Source organism: Centrocercus urophasianus, unplaced genomic scaffold, assembly GCF_019232065.1.
Source record: "Centrocercus urophasianus isolate 14NV4802_14NV808 unplaced genomic scaffold, USGS_Curo_1.0 seq_10, whole genome shotgun sequence".
Taxonomy (NCBI): Eukaryota; Metazoa; Chordata; class Aves; order Galliformes; family Phasianidae; genus Centrocercus; species Centrocercus urophasianus.
The window spans coordinates 38,300,241-38,320,180 of record NW_024884142.1 but is presented as its reverse complement, the minus strand read 5'-3'; the positions used below and the strand labels follow the sequence as shown (position 1 = coordinate 38,320,180).

Genomic DNA, 19,940 nt, shown 5'->3' with positions numbered 1-19,940 from the left:
AAGTACTAGAGAAAAGTCAATCTTCAGCAAGAGCATAAAGGTAGAGGCCTTAGAATAAAACTGGGTGGCTTTTAATACCTGTTTGAATAAGCATTTCTGCCTATGGAACCTAAACATGCACAAGTCCATAGGACCTCAGGAGATGCATCCCACAGTCCTGAGGGAACTGGCTCTGCCAGCTGCTGTTATTCATCATACTTGAAACATTCTGATAGTCTGGTGGAGTCCATAAACTGGAAAAGGGAAAACAACCTCCATTTTTGGAAAAGAAAAATGGAAAACCAGGGGAACTAGAAACTGGTTGGTATGACTCACCTCTGTGCCTGGTATAATCACAGAGCAGAAACTGGAAACTGTGTTAAGGCAGGGAAGTGACTGGTGCCAGCCAACATTGTTTCACAAAGGGCAAATCACTCCTGCCTAACTTGATGACCTTCTATGATACCAATAGTAATAGAGGACAAGAGAAGAGCAACACACTGCCATCTACTTTGACTTGCATACAGCTTTTGATCCTTGTCTCTAATTTAGGGAGACATGGATTTGATAAATAGACTGTTTGCTTTATAGGAAGTTGGCTGGATGGTCACATCTGAAGAGTTGCAGTTAATGTCTCAACATCCACGTAGAATCACAGAATGGTTTGGGTTGGAAGGGACCTTAAGGATCAAACTCCAACCCCCTGCAGCAGGCAGAGTTGCCAACCCCCACCTCTAATCCTAGACCAGGCTGCCCCAGTCCCCATCCAACCTGGCCTCAAACACCTCCAGGGATGAGGCATCCATAACCTCTTTGGGCAATAGCTGCTTAATGAGCAGTAGCAGGGACTGGTACAGTTTTTGTGGGAAACCTAGAAACTTGAGGTAAAATGAACTAAAACAGAGAAACATCAATTGCTTAAGATGGATATTTAGTTTTGTAAAGGTCAGTCTGGAAAGCTGTTCTTCAGAGCTGAGTTACTGCTAATTTGTCACAGCTGACTACTCTAAATTACACAATCTCTTAATGCTGTAACCTGGATTCTCTTCTTTTAATTCAAGAGGCTTAGTTATGCATTGTAAACAGTGTTGAGCACTCAAGAATATCTTGAAGTTACCATTCCATATTCAAAGGACAATTAGAAAAATCTGGCATGACATAACAGGTTCTGAGTGACATATGAATACTATATTCAGATGTGAACAATTCAAAGGTTCTGAGGGCATCACTGCTTGCACAGGTATTCTCTACTGAGGCAACTGTTATGGGTATCAGCATTGCTAGATCTCTGTACGATGAAAGTGAAGCTGCTATTCCTACAGAACTGCTCACACGAAATCTGGAAGTTCCACTGATAATTGTTGCCTCTGCTTAGCAATAAGACTGGCAACCACTGGTTTCCCCATCTAGTTTGTTATCCAGATTAGTGTGTGCCTACTGCATCTTATGAGGCAAGTTTCATTTTGAACTCTCAAAGAGAGTCCAAGCTTAAGTACAGTAAATACACGTCAAGGTCTGTTACATAAAACCAGCAGAAGCAAGAGTTGGCTTAAATCGGAGGAATATTTTAAATATTTAATGCCAAGGGAAAAAAAAAAATACAGATTTGATTATGACAAATCTCAATTTTTCGTATTCATGTAGGCATTTTTAGGCTCAAGAACAGCTAACACTTTCATTTGGCTACCCTGGATATGCTACCTCATTTTAAACTGGTAGCTTAAACTGAAAAAACAACTGAAAGGCATCCCCCCTACAGAGGCAAAGTGAACTTAGTCAAGTAATTCATAGGAATTCCTTACGTAAGGAATACATAAATCTATTTCAAAATTAAGCCAACTGGTATCAAAAAGCATGCGAGCACATGGGGCAGAACTGCTGGATCATCACTACAAACAATTTAAGCAAACTTTTATTGAAGCATTAAGTTGTGGTACAGATATTTTTAAATGATCAAAGTCTAACACCACAGAAATTATGAACACCATACTCCTCCCCATCCTGATCACCCCAGATAGTTCAATAATCCATTCAACAGCTTTCATTTTTATAGCCGAGGCTTATGCTTCTATGTATAAAATGTGTATTTCAGTATTACTTGAAAAGGGATCTTCAGTCTACTTGAAGGACCTCAAGCCAGATGTCAGATCAGTTGGGACAACAATTAACAAAAACCACTGAAATATTGGTCCTCAGTATTAACACCAAGAAGCATTAGTGCCATTTACAGCATGTACTTGATAACACCAGTAAAGAACATCAACAATACACTTAAAAATTCAGAGTGTTCCAACCACTTGATTTCTAACCAAGCAGACCTCAGTTTAGAAGCACTAAAAAAACAAAACAAAACAAAAAAAAAAAAAAACAACAAAAACTGCTTCATTTATAAATACAGAAGGAACAAAAAAAGAACCATTGCATCAAACCAGAAAGTCAAAACATTGCAAGGACAAGAGGAAAGAAAAACCCAATTTCTTAATTAATGTGCTGGTCTCACAGCTGTTAAGATCCCAGTATTTGCAAACATAACTGAAAGTCTCCCAGCTTTTTAAAGTCTGCAGGTTAGTCAATTCCCATTAATGTGACTTTGAATTACACTTATTCATGTTCTATGAATAGCATTCTACTTCACTTCTGTCCAGGCGAGCCAGACAGTTCTTGTTCTATGCCTTCACTGAATGCCCTCAAGTCACAGTAAGAGGAACCACCATAGAAATTAGGAGGAAAAAACAGATGAGATCACAACACTCAAATACAACATAAGTCACGTGCACAACAATGTCACAGGACTGTCACAAGATAGAAGCATTAGCTTTGCTTTTGGAACAACAAAATGAAGTGACACTGGACTAGCGTAGAAGCACTCTTTACAGTTACAAGTGGTAACTCGGAAGCTTTACTGAGAATAACCCAAACCAATCAACACACCAGCCTGGCAAATCCCACTCCTTTGCTAGGTCTTTCTGCCAGTGCTTGAGAGCACCAGCTTCTTAGTCATAACTGGTGATTAGGAAAGAAGATGTCTGGTGCCAATATGATCTTGCTCTTTGCAAAGCTGCCACACAACTATGCCAAAGCACTTGGATCCTGACTCAGCTCTCCCCCATCAAGTCTGACCTTTTCCAAACTCTGCCACTGTGTAGCAGTGTGACAGCTTAGGGACGTGGACAGATAAATACCAGCATTAAGCTAAGAAAAAGTTCAACCTGCATTAGTACCTGTACCCAGATGTCTAGAGGTGAAAGACCAGTGCAGTAGCCCAGTGCTACAGTACAGCTGAACAGATTCCTATAAATTTAGAGCATGAAAAGTCAGTCTGATGTAAAAATAAGACAACCACCACCTTAGTAAGTAGCAAAACAATTTGTAACTGTTTTTAAGAACTTTCTTCAAACACAAAAGTGTTACTTAGGAATCAGTTTCATTAGAAATCATACAAGCTTGTCAAAAATCATTTTAGACTGAAGTCACAACATAGATGAAAAAAATCAATGACAATTTAACAAAGAACTGTCCCAGTGAGTAGGTTGAGGCTGAAGCCTAATGAGGACGAAAGCCTTGTCTGTGGGAAATTTTTGGCGATACCTGGAGAAAAACTATACTGTGTGTAATTCTATCTGAATCATTTTTACAAGTGTTGTTATGTTTCATACAGTAAGATTTTTCTACATGCACTTCAATTTCACAGCAAGAGTGGCATAGAGTACCTAAACACAGAAGAGAGCATTCATGCAAGATATCTAACTCCTTGATATAATAATGCATACAATTCAAAATGGTTATACTATGATTACACCTAGGGCTTTCCACAGCTACAAGGTGGTGGCAGTGGAAAGCATGGCCCCCTGAATCAGTAACTAGAAAGCAACCACCACCTTCTCTATGGGATCTCTTTTTGCGCTTTTTCTTCATTCTTAATCAACTGTGCTGTTGCTGGCGATTCTTCGTAAAACTGGTAAAAACAAAATTGTAATCACTGAATTGAGCGATCTGGTGATCAAGACGTTTAAACCCTTCAATCTTCTGCGCGGAAGAAAACACTGTGCGACATTTAGAGCTCTAGAAAACAAAAAGTGAAGTTCACTTTTTACACTTAGCATTAAGAGATGGACTGGCACAATATGATCTAGTAATTCTGACATCTAACATGCTTTAAACTCTTGTATGATGGCTGCTCAGTTTTAGTCCCAAGCAATGATTCTCCTTACGTAGGGTACTGCTCATTCATGAGTCATTTGCTGGCAGCATCACCATCAGCACTTTTACAACTGACAGCTGTAGCCAAATCCAGAAAAATGCAAGTTATGCCTATACAGATCTCCACATGAAGTCACCAGAATGCTGAATTTGAACTGCCTTGTCTTAAAATACAAGTTTCCTGGAGATCAAATTTAGTGCATGCCAAAGCAATACTGAAGATTACTTCAGCTTTCTAAGTAAACTACCATACAAATGTAGAGGCAGACTAGAAAACACTAGTGCCCCAGTAAAAACATCTCCAGCACTGTGCTTTGTGTCTATCTGCATTTCAGGAGCTAACAAGCTGTTGCATGGGGACTCACCTGATTAACAAAGAGGGTTGTTACAAATTTTCCTGGCTTGAAAACCTCTACAACTTTTCTAATCAGGTCATCATAAGAAGTTTGACTTATGTTTGTTTCAAAACTAACGTAAGAGAATTCTGGTTCTGGAGTGATGTGAATAGTCCAGTAAGTTCCCTGAAGAAAAAAAGAAAAGGTTATTATCACAAAATAAGTAAAACTGAAAATTTGTATTAAGGTAAGCAAGTGAGAAACTTACATCCGATTTCATCCCATTCATTGAATACCCACAAGGATTGAACATTGTAGCATCAATAACAGAACCTGGTATCAGGTCACGAATTCCACTCATCTGAAAGAGAAGTTGAAATCACACATCTCTGTAAGTTTGTTCATTTAACTCAGAACAAATATTAATTTAGGTACAGGACACCAGAATTCTTCCAATAACAGATCAGTTTGATATCATGTACCACTGTAGAGAAACTTGCTTTTCATCTTCTCATTTATCTGGCAAGTGCTGAGCTGCATACAAGTTATTGCATACTTTGAACTTACAGAACCAAACTGCATAGCAGCAAGAGGGAGCAACTTCGAATTACAGCACATAAGTGCATCTGCAACTTATGCAAAATGGAGCACCTAGTCAACCAGTAAACAGCCTTCAGTTTGTGGATACATTCACTCTGGAGTGTGAATGTACTTCCTTCTACTGCATGAATAAAGCAGAATCCAAGGGATTCCCCTCAAAGTACTTGAAGCACAGAACAATTTCTACAGCAAATACAGTAATGAGAATCAAAACTTAAGAGCAGAAAACCAGATAAAGTCAGTGTATTTTATCAGTGAAACTTGTTCACATCACAGGAGTTATTCATTTGGAGAAGAAAAAAAAATAATCAAGGAAAGGAGGCAAAGCCATCAAGGTTATGCTTGGACCTTCACCTCTCCCTCACTGCTATACTCTAAACCACCAAAGGGCTTTGTGATTTATCTGTAATTTTAATAGCTAGATACCTATACTATTATTTTCAGCTTAAGTCTTACTTCTTGTCACCTCCATTCTACTCAACTGCATTTCTATACCTATTTCTCCATCCTCCAGGGGAGGAAACTTCCAGTCACCCAAAGCACTGCAAATTGCTCTTTTCCATAGATTAAAATGAGGACAGAAGTCACAGAGCTAAACCCATTTGACCAAAACACCAAAGCTCCAAAACATTAATCTGATTTTTTAAGACTTTTCTCAACAATAAAATAAAGCTTATAAATACAAGGAAAGCATTGCCTACTTTCAACCACTCCTAAAGCATTTAGTTTTCAAGCACACATACACGAGTGACATCATTTGCAGTAACACCATCTTTCATGTAGAACTGGTCCATCACTACTGGGTCAAGCTCACTCATCAGAATTTCCAGTGTCTGATCAGGCTGATTGGATATCCGACTCTCTGGGAAATCCAGGGTGTACAGGTACCTGTGTATGATACAAATCACTTCTGTAATCAGTATGATCAGCACCAAGTTCAGCTGTCAGCCCCAAAGATATTCAAGTTCTTGTAATACATACCAGCAATCAGAATTCATACGTCCCATGCAATAAGCTGCTCCATCTAGTCAAGACAAAAAGGCTCCAGTTAACATACCACAGCAGACAGCTTACATAATACTGGCCTCACTTCACATTTAAGGATAGTGTCTCTCACAGCACACCAACTGACACAGCTAGCATCTGTATCAAATAAGTAGGCATTTAACTTCAGAAGCATTAGGCCAATAGCCGGAAGAACAGGCTCCTTCAGGTGGTCTGAGCACCCCAATATGGAGCCTGCTTATAGCTTTGACTGTGCACATGCAGATATGCCAGATTTGCTCCTATTTGCTAAACACTCAGTACTACAGCTTCCACATTGTCTCAAAAAAACCTTTTCTGCCAGTATTTAAAAAAATCAAAGTTCCAGGCTTTAGATTCCATTTAATAAAATGCTCAAATTAAATCTTTAATGCAGTACAGTGACTATTCAGAACAGCTCACATTTTTCTTCACTGTATTGGTTGTTACATTACTACTCCATCTTTGCAGTGAGGCTTTTGGAGTCTGAGAGCTGAATTTTGCAGACTTATTTACTCTATCCCTGAATATCATCACGTTAAGAGAAGGTGTTACGTGTCAAGCTTAGGAGATTTTAAATTTGATTTTAGTGAGCATCAGGAAATTCTTTATAGCTTTTTCATCTGTACGCTATTGAAGCTTGTGCCAGCTGCAGAACTGCAAGATCTGCTAAATGAACGGCCTCCTCAAAAGTCTATGTATTATCACGCCACTTGTTGCTTCTCACTTCAAATCAATGCTTTACACAAGCTGTGCAACCTCACTGTAGTTTCATAAGCTTACTCGGGAAAATTTCATTAAGAAACTCCACTTCTTCCTGGAAATTCCTATGTGGGTACTCCTGGTGGGAAGGCTTCATGAAATTCTTACGTGAATAAAAGAAGCTCTGAAAAAAATAAAAGTATATGTTAAATATCAAATATCTGCCTACAACTTAAAACCTAGAAGCAATTTAGTAAATTTAATATAAGCTTTCACAGGACATGACTTCTCCACATCAAAAATGCTGCTAGATATTTGTTTATTCCTAGCATGATCAGTAAGCTACAGGAGAGAGCTGACTTCTGAATTGGTTTTCCACAAAAGAAAAAATCCAATTATTTCAGCACTGACTATAGAGGCATGGAAGTTCTTCACCTCTAAGTAACCTTAACTCAGCACAGTAGCATTTATAAGTAAGATATCTTTAAAAGGCAAATAGGCTAAATTCCATAGCAGACCAAACAGTCATAAACTATTCTAGGAAGCAAACAACTAAGAAATACTTGAAATAAGGGAAACAAATTTGAAATGGTAATAAAAGGCTTGCTGTCTGTTTTAAGGGAGATGCATTTTTAGCACTTTACCTGAATTGAGTCAAACCCACTGTACTCCCTAGCAAGCTCCAACAGGGGAACCAGTGCTTGCAGTAAGAGGGTGGTACCACACGTCTTCAAAATGAAACGTCTCTTGGAGACAAACATGCTACTCTCACTGTGAAAGCGATGAGAAAAAGACATTAAACACTTAGCACAACGCAGGAGACAAAGGTTAGGTCTTGGTTCCTATCCCAACCACATGCATTACTGCAAATGAACATTCAGTATACAGGACATTAACATGCTTGGCAAATTGATTAAATCAGTAAAGTTTAGCAAACATATGAGAGCTGTTACGATTTCGTATAGCCATTACTTGCTCTAGCTGCATGATATTATACAGCTACTGCCCTGCAGGAAAAGACCTACATGCATTACTTGACCTCAGTCTACTCAAGAAACACAGGTGCTGAGAAGCAGGTACACAACAAATGAGCCACGAAGATGATCAGAGGGTGGGAGCACCTCCCCTGCAAAGACAGGCTGAGGGAGCTGTGCTTGTTCAGCCTGGAGCAAAGGCTGCAGGGTGACCTCATTGCAGCCTTTCAATACCTAAAGGGAGTCTACAAACAGGAGGGGAATCTTTGAAAGGGTTGATAACAGCAGGACAAGGGGAAATGGTTTTAAGTTGAAGGAGGGGAGATTTAGGTTGGATGTCAGGGGGAAGTTCTTTACTATGAGAGTGGTGAGGTGCTGGAACAGGCTGCCCAGAGAGGCTGTGGATGCCCCGTCCCTGGAGGTGTTCAAGGCCAGACTGGATGGGGCCCTGGGCAGCCTGGTCTAGCATTAAATGGGAGGTTGGTGGCCCTGCACGTGGCAGGGGGGTTGGAGATTCATCATCCTTGAGCTCCCTTCCAACCCTGGCCATTCTGTGATTCTAGATGCAGAATGGAGTCAAACTTCAAAAATCTGACCTCAGCTAAAATATAGCTATCAAGAAAGTCAGCCCAGAGAGAAGCAAAATCCTTACAGAAATTAATACTATGTCTGCCTGCATCTTTTAAGACATCTGACTACTAGCAAATGATTAATCAGCATCTGTCCACAGAAATCACTGGTTATAAGCACAGTCCTGTAATATGCCTCATGCAGAAGACAAAGTTCACATACCATTGACTTCTTTAAGTCAGATACAGAACTACAAGCCCACCAAACTGAAGATTATCATTGATGCTACATCCAGAACACTTAAAGTGTATAGCAAGTACTTTCTCAGCAAATAAACGAAGAGGACAAATCTGGCTTAAATAGTTTTAACTGAACTTAGAGTCCTGGTTAAGAATAAAAAGTAAAGATTATATTTTACCTAGGATATAGGAGTTATTTCAGAATATATATATATATATTTTAATACAAAGGTTGCAGAAAGAAGACTTCAGCACTTTTCAACAGTTTGCTCTTAACCCAGCCTTCCCTTTCAGACAGGCTTTCAGAGTACAAAAGCTTCAGATTTTGTAATCTGAAGTAAAGCAGAGAGTGTCACTGTGTCTGACAAGTTCACACAGAAAAAAGCATGAAAGTATTTTCAAGATGAAAAACATGGCAAAAGGCCAACTACTGTGCAAGGCCAAAATCCCAAGATTTCAGAAAGATACATTTTTACAAGTATTCTTTATGGTAATGTATTATCTGTCTTTAAAGCCAATTTATTGATAGTTTTTGTTGACCTAAAACTAAAACATGCACTGTTTTGCTGAAGTGTTCCTAAAATTTGAATAGATTTTTAATTGGAGGAGACTTCTTTATCCCAGGACAAAAATTCAATGATCAGGTGCAGAAATGCCACAGCAAGTAAAAACTAATCACAGTTAACAATCATGAAAACATTCCTGTTACTGAACAGAAGCATGATAGTACTACAGTTAGCATGCCCTTGCAAACTGTAGCTGTTAACAACAGGATCTTAACCCAAGATTGGATTATCAGCCAAACATCATTTCCCATACAACAGCTTTAACATTTTTAGCTACTGGGCTCTTTAAGAAGCAGTTATAATGGGCTTACCTGAGTACATAAGCTTCCTGCTTGTCAGTTTTTGTCACACTTATGATCAAACAATGCACATTCTCCAGAAGTTTGTCCCACTCAATCCTGTAAAGAAATTACAACAGAGTCAAAACAGGTTAAACCAAAGCTTTCTGGAACACCAGATAAAAATGTATCACAAAAAGGATTGTAACTGTTATTGTCTCCTTTCATGCTCACAGATGCAACAATTCTTCATGTAGGAACCGTGAACCCAACAGAAATGCTATTCAATTCTTAGCTCTCAATGGCAAAATTTGAGTTTTCCACAGGAACCATTAAAATAATCTGCTGCATGGGTGCAACTATCAAACAACAGTGCCAAGACTCTGACAAGGCAGGTGTAATGCTATAATGGGATGATAATAGCACAGTGGCAAAGTCTTTGGCTACAATGAATGTGAACAAGCCCAAATGCAGCAGCCAAGGGTTCAAAAATTAAGGAAAAGAGCTGCTTATCTTTGGAAGTCCTCAGGTAAGCAGGGATCTCCAGCAAGATACTTTAACCTCCATTGCCAACCCTTAAAATGATGTCTGCAAGGGGGTGGATCCTGGCTTCACCCCTTCTGGTCACTCAAGTGCACTGCATACAGCTGTGCTCCTTTGGGTTGGCTCTGCCTTCCACCAGGTGCTCAATCACTATTTCAGGCCATGGCTTAGCATTTCTGCTACAGCAAGTTAAACATTACATCCTCCACGTAGGAAAAGGAGAAAACTCAATGTTATAACAATGTATGCTTTAAGTTGAATCTTCACATACTTTCAATTCCAGGAGCCACTGGTAGCCATCAGAGCAACACAACAGTACATTATCATTAAGAGGTTACATCTGTTCAACTTGGAATCAAGTTCATAATTTTAATGAAAATCAGCCCTAAGAAATAATACAACTTAACGGCCTGAACTCCTCTTTGATCAATATGGATAATAGAATTCCTTCTACTTCCAGAAGATGTTGATTCAACATCTGCTAGATTTCACCATGATGGTATATATTATTTCAATTCTTGACTGTCATTATTCATTCTGAGAGAAATTCTACTAGCAAACTGAAAATTCAAAAGGCACAAATGAAGCAAAAAAAAACTTCCAAGCACTCACGAGAAGCTACAGAGTTGCAAAAAACAAACAAACAAAAAAAACAAACAAACAAAAAAAAACACACAAAAAACAAAACACCCTCAACTATTGTCACTTCAGTCTTGTATCTATTAGTATAATCCACTACAGCAGTAAAATTTGCTATGGGACAGATACAACTTCACAAGGTCACAAAATTACAAGACTGTCACAGCTTCCCATTTCTCCCTTCCTACAGCATATTCCAACTGTTTGTGCTGGCTCCTGCTTGGACCTGTTATGAGCCAAGGAATCTACTAACCCAGCATATAAGTAAGTTACCCACCAGGTCATAGAGCAGAAGCAACTATGAGAACTAAACCCCTTTTACCAGCTGGCAAAGGGTAGACAACTCTTCACAGCTGGGGGACTGAGGGAAACACTTTTCTTCCAATCACCACACAAGCTCCCAGATGAGCTCAGCTGTCCCTGTAACTGTCAGCCTAATCCTCAGGGGTCAGACCTTCTTTCCCTTTGGCACTGCAAAAGCTTGATAGCTGTACTTCAAGACAAAGCACTCGCTGTTAATTCTAGCAGCAGGGTTGTTCCAGCAGCTCCAAATCTTTCCCCTTAAGGGAAAAGAAAAAAAAAAGTCAATTTGCTGGAGTGAAACTTCAATGCAAAGCTGAAGTTTTAGGATCTCCTATCTCCCAGCTGTAGTCCAGATGCTCTTTGCTTCCCAAGCACCCTGGTACATAAATGCCTCTTGTTTTTCCCCTCACTTGAGGATGCCTCCTGATCTGAATTCTGCACCTTTGCTACTTGAGGATTTTTTTCCCCTTTTAAAGTCTGCATTGCACTAAACCAGTGTAAGTCATCCAGAACATGCTTAGCTTACAGACTGTATCCTTCTTTTAGGAAAGAGTGAAGCTATGAGAAGTGACTTTAAAAGAATCCTCTCCATCTTGAAATCTCTCATGATTAGGTGCACATCTGATCAACTTCATGAAATCCAATTTTTAATGATCCAGATATTCAAAGTGAATTTTTCCCTACCATTCCAGTTAGTGAACCTTGATGAAATTCTGTTCAGCAACTGGAGATATGGCAGCACAGACTGCTCAAATCTGCAGATCAAGTTGATAAGCTCATTTTGAATGCACTGACACAAACTGTGCCATACTACGGGCTGTGTTCCTGATACTCAAGTTCATATGAAAATGCAACCAGTCTCTTCTCATCTCTGAGCAACCTGGCAAATGCAAAGAGTGAAAATGTTGATGTCAAACTTTTTTAATATGGTCCTGGACAACCAGGCTATTTCGGTGAGAAGAGGACTTCAGGATTTAGTCACCTTGAAGCTACAGCATACCCACATACATTTGCCAGCTTTACTGTCTTCCCTGTAACATTTTACTATACTCTTCTTGTAAACTGAACTAGGTGATGTGTTAATTGTATTTGCTATTGCAGAATAACTCCAAATCATCTCAGCAGCACTCCTGTTTATGTCCTATCTGCCCCTGATGAAACAATACGCAGAGGTCTAACACAGCATTTGTGACAGCTGAGGCACAGATCTCTTACACTGCCTGATGCTGCAGTAATTCTACTTGTACACTACCAGAGATAAGATTTTGTACTTGTCTGAGCATTAATGGACCTGTAACTATCTCAGACACTGCCAAAGCATAGATCTCTGACTTCTTAGCCGGTCAAAATCTCAGCACTGTGCGTGTAACCAAGAATTTTCTAAATATCACTGTACTGCAGCAATGGCCATTTCAGGAAAATAACTCCTTAAGTCATATTAGTGGAGGAAGATGCAACAATTCTAAGGTTCAAGAGCACAACAACAAGGGATCAGTATAGCACCAATACAGTGTTGCATGTTAAATCCAAAGCAAACCATGCAAAGGAATTCCCTATTAAGTTCATTATTACCATAGCTGGCATTTTGGTACTGCAGTGTAAACTGCAGTGGCACAACATATTATTTAAAAACTATGAAAGTTCTGCTCTACTCTTCAGTACTCCAACTACAGAAACCACAGCTAACCATATGCTGTGTTTGTGCATTCAGCTTTTACAGGAACTAATGGAGAGTTTTTTAGTTGTTCTGATTAAGGTAGCATTGAGAAAGAAAAAGCCAACAAACTGAGCAATAAATAAGATGTCAATCTTGATCCAGAAACATACATAAAACAAACAACGGGTTGCAGCAGCCAGGATGAGACTTGGCCACATCATGAAGTTTTATGGATATACTCACCTTATCTATATGCATTTTAAAGCAGAGCACAGGAAGCAATTACAGAAAGGCCACCACACCTCACCTCCAAATGCTGGATTTGATCCCTATATAATTAAACAAGATGACCTTTTTATTTGACACTTTTCATTGTTTTAAGCTGAGCTAGAAAACATTTGTGATTGCTTTGTTCTGCAGTCAAGGTTTACTAAGTTTAACTCTTCCTTTAACCTGCAGAATTATTCAAGAGTTTCAGCTAAGAGACAATGTTTCCCTTTCACTTACCATGGGAGCAAAAATTAAGAGACAGCCTTTCAATATTATCAGTACATGTATTACACTTAATGTGATTGTATTTTGTCAAACGAAAAACCTTGAAGTTAATAACTGTGAAAGACTTGAACATCACATCCTGTTTCATATTAAACCAAACTGTGAAGCAAAGCCTCCAACTGAAAAAGAGCCCAAGAGATTAATTTTCAGTGAAATGTCATCATGGGCTTCTGCTTCTCCAAATTCCCCTTTCAAGGGGAAATGAGGATTGCATTACCATTTCCTGTATTTCTCATAAGCAGCCATCAGGGCAACACCAGACACTTTGGAGCCGATCTCTCCATGAGGAAGCTAAGCACATTGGAAGACAAGACTTGAGTATCATTGGTAGCCAAGTGATTTCTGTAGCAGGCTTGCATCCACTGGAACTCCAAAGTGACAAAACCATCTCAGATCAACAACTCGTTGTTCAGTAAAGTTAGTATTACCTATTCCAAAGTGATAAAATCCTGTTTCTTAATTATCAAACAGCAGACACCCACTGAAGGTCAGAAGCTTCTCCAATAGGCATGCAACGTGCATCTTAAATGGCTGCATGTGCCCAGAGAATATAAAATGAAATGAATACATGTACTCAAGTGTAAACAACTGTCCATGCTTAAATGTTAGAAAGCTGCTTGTTCTTTACTTGACTATCAGAAAATATAGAAAATATATTTTAGCAATCTACTCCTACATCCTTATTTTAGCAATCTACTCCTACATCCTACACTATCAGCAGACTGTTTCAGGCCAACCAGGAAGGGAGTGATAGTGTTCATGGAGTTCTAGATCTCCTAAATCAACTTGTTCCTGTAAACAGTCAGCAGCCTCCACAAACATACACCCTTCCCAGCTCTTTCAGCATCTTTCTCATGGAGCCCAAATAGCACTGTGTGAAAGTTGCTCTGTAGTAGGGCAGGAATTCTTTGGGAAAACAAAACTTCTAAAGACAGCTTCAGCTGTATATGTATATATATATATATATATGTATATATATATACACACACACTCTTGCATAGCTATTCATTAAAAATAAGACAACTGACAAATGTGTAGCAATCAAAGTAATAACCAATTTTACCTTGTACTTGACTGTTGAGATCTTGTTTAAAATCAAGTATTGAGCTATGGAGTAATACCTTTCACTCCCTCCACCTGTTACCTCCTAAACATTTACCTCATTAACAGACCACAGTTCAGCAGGCAGTATGCTGTCAGTACTCTGATCCAGACCATGGGTAAGTGTAATGCTCACTCCAAGCCACTCATGCACAGTTAGCATAGAACCTGACTGAATGCCAGTATCAGAGCTGCAACACCACTTAAAATTATTTTGAAACAGGTAGAAGTAGTAGCTGCCAACTACTCAAATCACGAGCTTCTTAAAGCATCTCTAGCAGCTCATGTGTTTTTTTTCTGAGCAGAATGACAGATGCATGTTAATTATTTCCTATTAAAATTATAATTTAGCTTATAGATTGCTGTTGAATATAGACTTCCTTAGATCATATATACTCAAGGCACTTCCAACATGATAATTTTACTTCTGCAGTATCTGTGGGGCACACAAGACCCACACACCCTCCACATGGCTTTGAAAATAGATACACAAAAACTCTACATTTCCCTTATCTTAAGCCTAAAACTTTTCCAAGGACATGCACGTAGTCTTGAGTGAAAGGCAAGCACTCGAATAGAAAGTCATATCCACATCACAAGCAACTCCACCACACACTTTTAGCTAGAAGATCCTGAGCGAACTAGTAAAGATCATAATTCCCCAAGGACTCCAGGATATTTCAGCCAGGGCACAAAAGAGACCACAGATTTGAAGGTTGTGTATTGCTACTGTCACAGATCCTTTATTACTGTTGCTGAAGCAGTATACAAGGAACGCTGACTTCTGTACATCACCTCCAGAGATACTTGAGGGGCATTTGTCTGTTAAGGAGACAAAGGAGATCACATACCTGTCACTCAAGATGTTTCAGGAAGCATAATCCCCAACCAGCACATTAGGATTTCAGCAGAAGTCTTGCATGCAACATTTAAGGCAAGTTTGAGTCTAACCTTCTCCAGAAGGAACACACTGTAAGGCAGCAACTGTCTGCCACAGGCATCAAGCCTTCCTGCTCTCCTGGCTGAATAAACAGTCATTAGGAAAGTCATTTTAAGAACACACCAGTAGCCACAAGTTTAAAGAGGTTTATGAAGTGCTTATGACAGGAAGTAACTAACCAAATGCTGAAGCTTCAGCAGTAAGGCAGGAAAATATCAAACGGCTTCCAATGGAAGTCTTAGTTTTCTGCAAGCATGATCACGGTCAGTAGCAGTGAGCATAAAAGGGCTTGGCTTGTTTCCTTTGTGTGAAGCTATTCTTTAACTGAGCATTATAAGCAAGTGTTTTATCTGCCATTTTGAACTTGTCTGCAATAGAGGAAGACTGAATTCTTAGGTAAAGTTCTCCAGATTATCTTTTATGTCCATGTGAAATAAGCTCATAGAGCAGAGACAGGATCCTGCCTCCCTGTACAACCCTGCCTCCCCTGCCACTGCACACATCACATGCCACAGGCAGTAGTGCTACACTTCTGTCAGAGCCTCCCAGGAGTAAGAGCACAGGAGGCTCGCAGCCCAGCCTTCCTGCACCTTTGCTGTTTGAAGGAACGTGCAATAACACTACCAAGCTTTGCAGGACTGTGGGAGTTGACTCAGGCTAGAGGGTGCAGTACAAAGCAAGTACTTACAGGACTTCCATCAGATGCTTGCCTTCGCTGTAGCTTAGCAGTTCTCATCTGGCATAGACTGAGAATTTCACTGTAATCGGTACCACCCCATAGTGCTCATTACTGCACTGCTGTTTCTCCAGTTCCTTATCTTGTGTCCAAGTACATACAAATAACTAAATTAAAGGTTTGTAAGTATCTCAATTTTGAATGTTTGAGATGCGGACTCCTAAATACTAGAATCCTTAGCCTATGGCTTCAAACTTGTGTGCATTCGAGACAGGAAGCCCAGAGGCTTAGCTGCACTCTCATCTGAAGGCATAAGCTGCTTTCTTTGCTGTGGGGACAGTGGAAACGCTACTTGGTCATCACATAATTCCACTCACAGCATGGTCATCATGTTTCCAGCAGAACGTCATTTTTATACTTGAAGACTGTTTTTAACAAACGTGCCTTGCATAGCACAGTGAGAACCAAGGTAACGCAGATGACCAAAGCCACAAAAACGTTAACTCCATTTCTCAATATGTGTGGCAGGCATCTCCAGCTGCTTGTCATTAATTCAATGACAGGACCTTTTTGCAGAACTCATCAGCAGACAAAGAAAGAGCCCCCACACCTCTGCAAATTAAAGCCCACATTAATCCATTTTCTTCTAGTTCTCAGCTGGGACTCTAACTGAAGGTATTAGAACAATACATTTCATATCTATACATATTATTCTCTAAAAAGCAGCCTTGCCCAAAGGAGAAAAAGATGTCATAACTTCTTCATTAACCAGTTGTTGAACCTTTGCCTTCGCAGCTGGTAATATCCAAAGACTTCAAACTATCTGATCCCTAGCAAGGGCACACAACATGGAAATTCTTGGCTTTGAACACCGGCTTAGTCATTCTGTGGATGAATAGCTGACATTTCACTACTAAGCAGGTACAATACAAAAGGCAAGCTCAACTGGTTTGCAACTTGACTCTAATTTAGCTATTGTTCTACAGTTTCAGCTTTGATTTCAAACTGTTCAAATGAGCTTATTCAATTGCCTTTATGGAATTAACATAGCAGGGTACACCGCATTCAGAATTTTCTCATTTGCCTCTATAAGCTGTAATGAAAGTAATTTAGGGCCAACAACTCTCAAAAAGATTGTTAATAAAACTTTGTTTCATGCTAGCAACACAGTATCACTGATTGTTATCCCTAAATGCAGGTTAACAGCACATCTCAGATGTCACACCTTCCTACCAAAAAAGGTAGACAGCTTCTATCAGCATCCTGCATTAAGATGCAATTAACACAAATGCCTTCAAAGCTCCCTCCCCGTTCTCAAATTGTGTTAAAAGCCACATGTTTCATAGTTAACAGTTTGTATTTACCCTATTAAAATTTTATGGCCATATCTAAGCACAGTGAAGGAGCTGCCCAAGTACTTGCCTTCTATTCCATTAAGTTGTATTAAGCAGCCTTAAAAACCAGGTTTGCTGGTTTGTACATGGGAGCTTCACATCACAAATGAAACAGAGCATGAACGTGTCAATGAAGAAAGAATTTGCAGAATGCCACCTCTAAACCAGAAGTTCTGTAAATTCCAATACCAGCATGTGAACGCAAAAATCAAATTTTTTGAAGTTTTCATATTTAAAATAAGTTAAGTACAGCAGAAACCCTGAAGTGCATACATAACACTTAAGATCACCTGTAATAATTTCAGCTAGAATTTGCTCTTCCAGGGTTGCCTGGACATCGGCTATGCAAGTTCAAACTTTATATTTGCTATACCTCTTAAGTAATAACAAACGTATAATCACATCTCATCATTTCCATGCTAAGCACATTATTCAAAAAAGGTCTCAACAGCTTTGTATGTCAGAGTTACATGAACAAACTGTCTCAGAGCACCAGGCCAGAGGCAAACATCTATGCTGCACTGCTTCTGTCATAGCAGAAACGAAGCTTCTGGTAGCTAGTGACATAGACACGTGCACACACGCAGGATGCCCATTATTTTAGGAGAGGCTGTTATCTGCTCACTTTCAGATAGCTTTTATTCAGACCTTTAGATAGCTAATTCTACTAATACATTTACAAAGGGAATCTGCTGAGAAATGCTGAAACAAAGGAAAAGACAAACAGCACAAGCTGAGTACGCACCTTTGACTGTAGATGCTGCCTTCATTACCATATCCCATACATTAAACATATCACAACATCTCATCTGAGCATCCTCAAGAAAGACCATTGGCTAACAGCAATACTTGCAAGCAGATCTGGATATACCACAAACACCAGATTCTCTGAGTGCCATCCCAACCCATTAATTCAGTTTTACCAGACCTACAATGGCATAACAGAAGTGAGCCTTAGCATTTGCCTCACATGCTAAAGACAAAACAGCATTTTCAACTACGTGAATCCATCACATCTGCATGCAAATCTTGTGCCTCCTACAAACTTGTACGTGGTCCTGAGCCCATTCTGGGGCAAGTAAGCAGATTTTGCTTTCATTTCAGGCTTGCTGCAGCCATTTTCTGACACTTCCAGGGTGCTTGTGCCACAGTACCATATTCAGCAGCTCTACAGTTTGACCTCTTATTACAGGGATAGGCATCCCAGTCGACCCAGGCAGCTCTCTTTATGAAGTACCGTACCGGTGAGCTACAGCACAACCACCCGACGCCCGCTCTACCCGATGGGGTTTCCACAAGGCACCCCGTGACCATCAGACCCGGCATTAACGAGGGCCCGGCTCAGCCTCAGCGAGAGGAAAGCCGTCCCCTGACCCCGAGGCCGACTCGAGAGCACGTGTGCAGCCGAAGCCGTGCGGGCCCGGGCCTTTCTTCCTGCCTCGCTGGGTGGCAGTGAAAGAAGCGCACATTCTTCAGATACCCATTGGGTGACAGGCAGGGGCCCACCCCTGCGCGGCGCCCAGTTCTCATTGGCTTGAACTTGTCAATGGGGGAGAAAAAAAAAAAGAAGAGAGAGAGGCAGCGCGCCTGGGAGCAGCGCCAAGAAACTCACGTGTAAGCGGCGGCTCCGGCCACACTTCTGCGGGAGGAGCCCCCCCCGCTCCCTCGCCCGCCTCCCTCCGTGCCTACCGCGCCACGGGGCCGCCGGAGAGACCGGCCGCGAGGGACCCACCTCCCTCAAGGCAGCCGGAGCCCCGTCCCAGCGGGCGGCCTTCCCCAGCCCGCCTCCGCTCAGCCCGCCGCACGTCGCCGGCAGCGCCCCGCGCTGTCAGAGGGACGGGGAGCGGCGAGGCCCGCCGCCCTCAGGGCGCGCGCGCGGCCGCCGCCACCAACGGCTCCCGCTCCCGGCGGCCCGGAACCAACAGCCGTCCGCCCGCACACGGCCATTACCCGCGGCGCTGCCGCCACCACGCCCGGGCCGCGTGCGCGCCGGCTGCTGCCCTGCTCCCCACCATCCCTCCCCGCCTCCCTCCCTCCCGCGGCCGTTACGGCGGCTCTCCCCTCTCCCTCCCGCGGCCGCTCCCGGACCTGGGTATGGTGCGGAGGTCGCCGGACCCCTTGCTCTGGTGCGGCTCCTGCGGCGCGGGCTGCTGCCGGGCGAACCACACCTCCAGCAGCTTCTCGGTCCCTTCGAAGAAGTGTGCACCGTTCTCCTTCATGGTGAGACAACTCGGCAACCAACAACCACAGAAATTAACGGCGACCCCACCGCCGCCCCCCGGCTCCCGCTCCGTCTCGGGCGGGCTTCACCTTCTGGGGCTGTTGTGGCTTCTTTTTTTTTTTTTTTTTCAATATTAATTTAACAAAAAAAAAAAAAAAAAAAATAAAAAAAATCTTTTTTTTTTTTTTAAGCCACCCTGAATGCGCGGCGGCGAGCGCGGCGTGTGCTTATGTGAGAGGGTTACAGTCCGGGCGGGCGGGCGGGCGGTGCGGTTCCTTGTAGTCCGTGTTCCCCTGTTACAGAGAAGAGCGGTGAGCGAGCGCTAGCTAATGTCGCCGGCCATACTGTGTAAGCGAGGGGCTGTGCGCACTCCGCCGCCTTTATAGCTCGCAGGATCGCGGGGGCACACCGCGCGGCTGCGCGCTTGCCATTGGCCGGCCGCCTC

The 19,940-nt window shown here is 41.5% G+C and overlaps 1 protein-coding gene across 1 annotated transcript; it reads right to left on the bottom strand.

Moving 5' to 3' along the window:
- Positions 1-1,873: 1,873 nt before the first annotated feature.
- On the bottom strand, positions 1,874-19,650 carry AMD1 (adenosylmethionine decarboxylase 1). Its single transcript, XM_042820795.1, has 9 exons — positions 19,363-19,650; positions 9,500-9,586; positions 7,484-7,610; positions 6,921-7,023; positions 6,096-6,138; positions 5,858-6,002; positions 4,783-4,875; positions 4,545-4,700; positions 1,874-4,041 (listed from the first exon to the last, which is right to left on the bottom strand). The coding sequence occupies exons 1-9, from the start codon at positions 19,491-19,493 to the stop codon at positions 3,901-3,903; spliced, it is 1,026 nt and encodes a 341-aa protein (XP_042676729.1). The 5' UTR covers positions 19,494-19,650; the 3' UTR covers positions 1,874-3,900.
- Between the last annotated feature and the right edge of the window lie 290 nt (positions 19,651-19,940).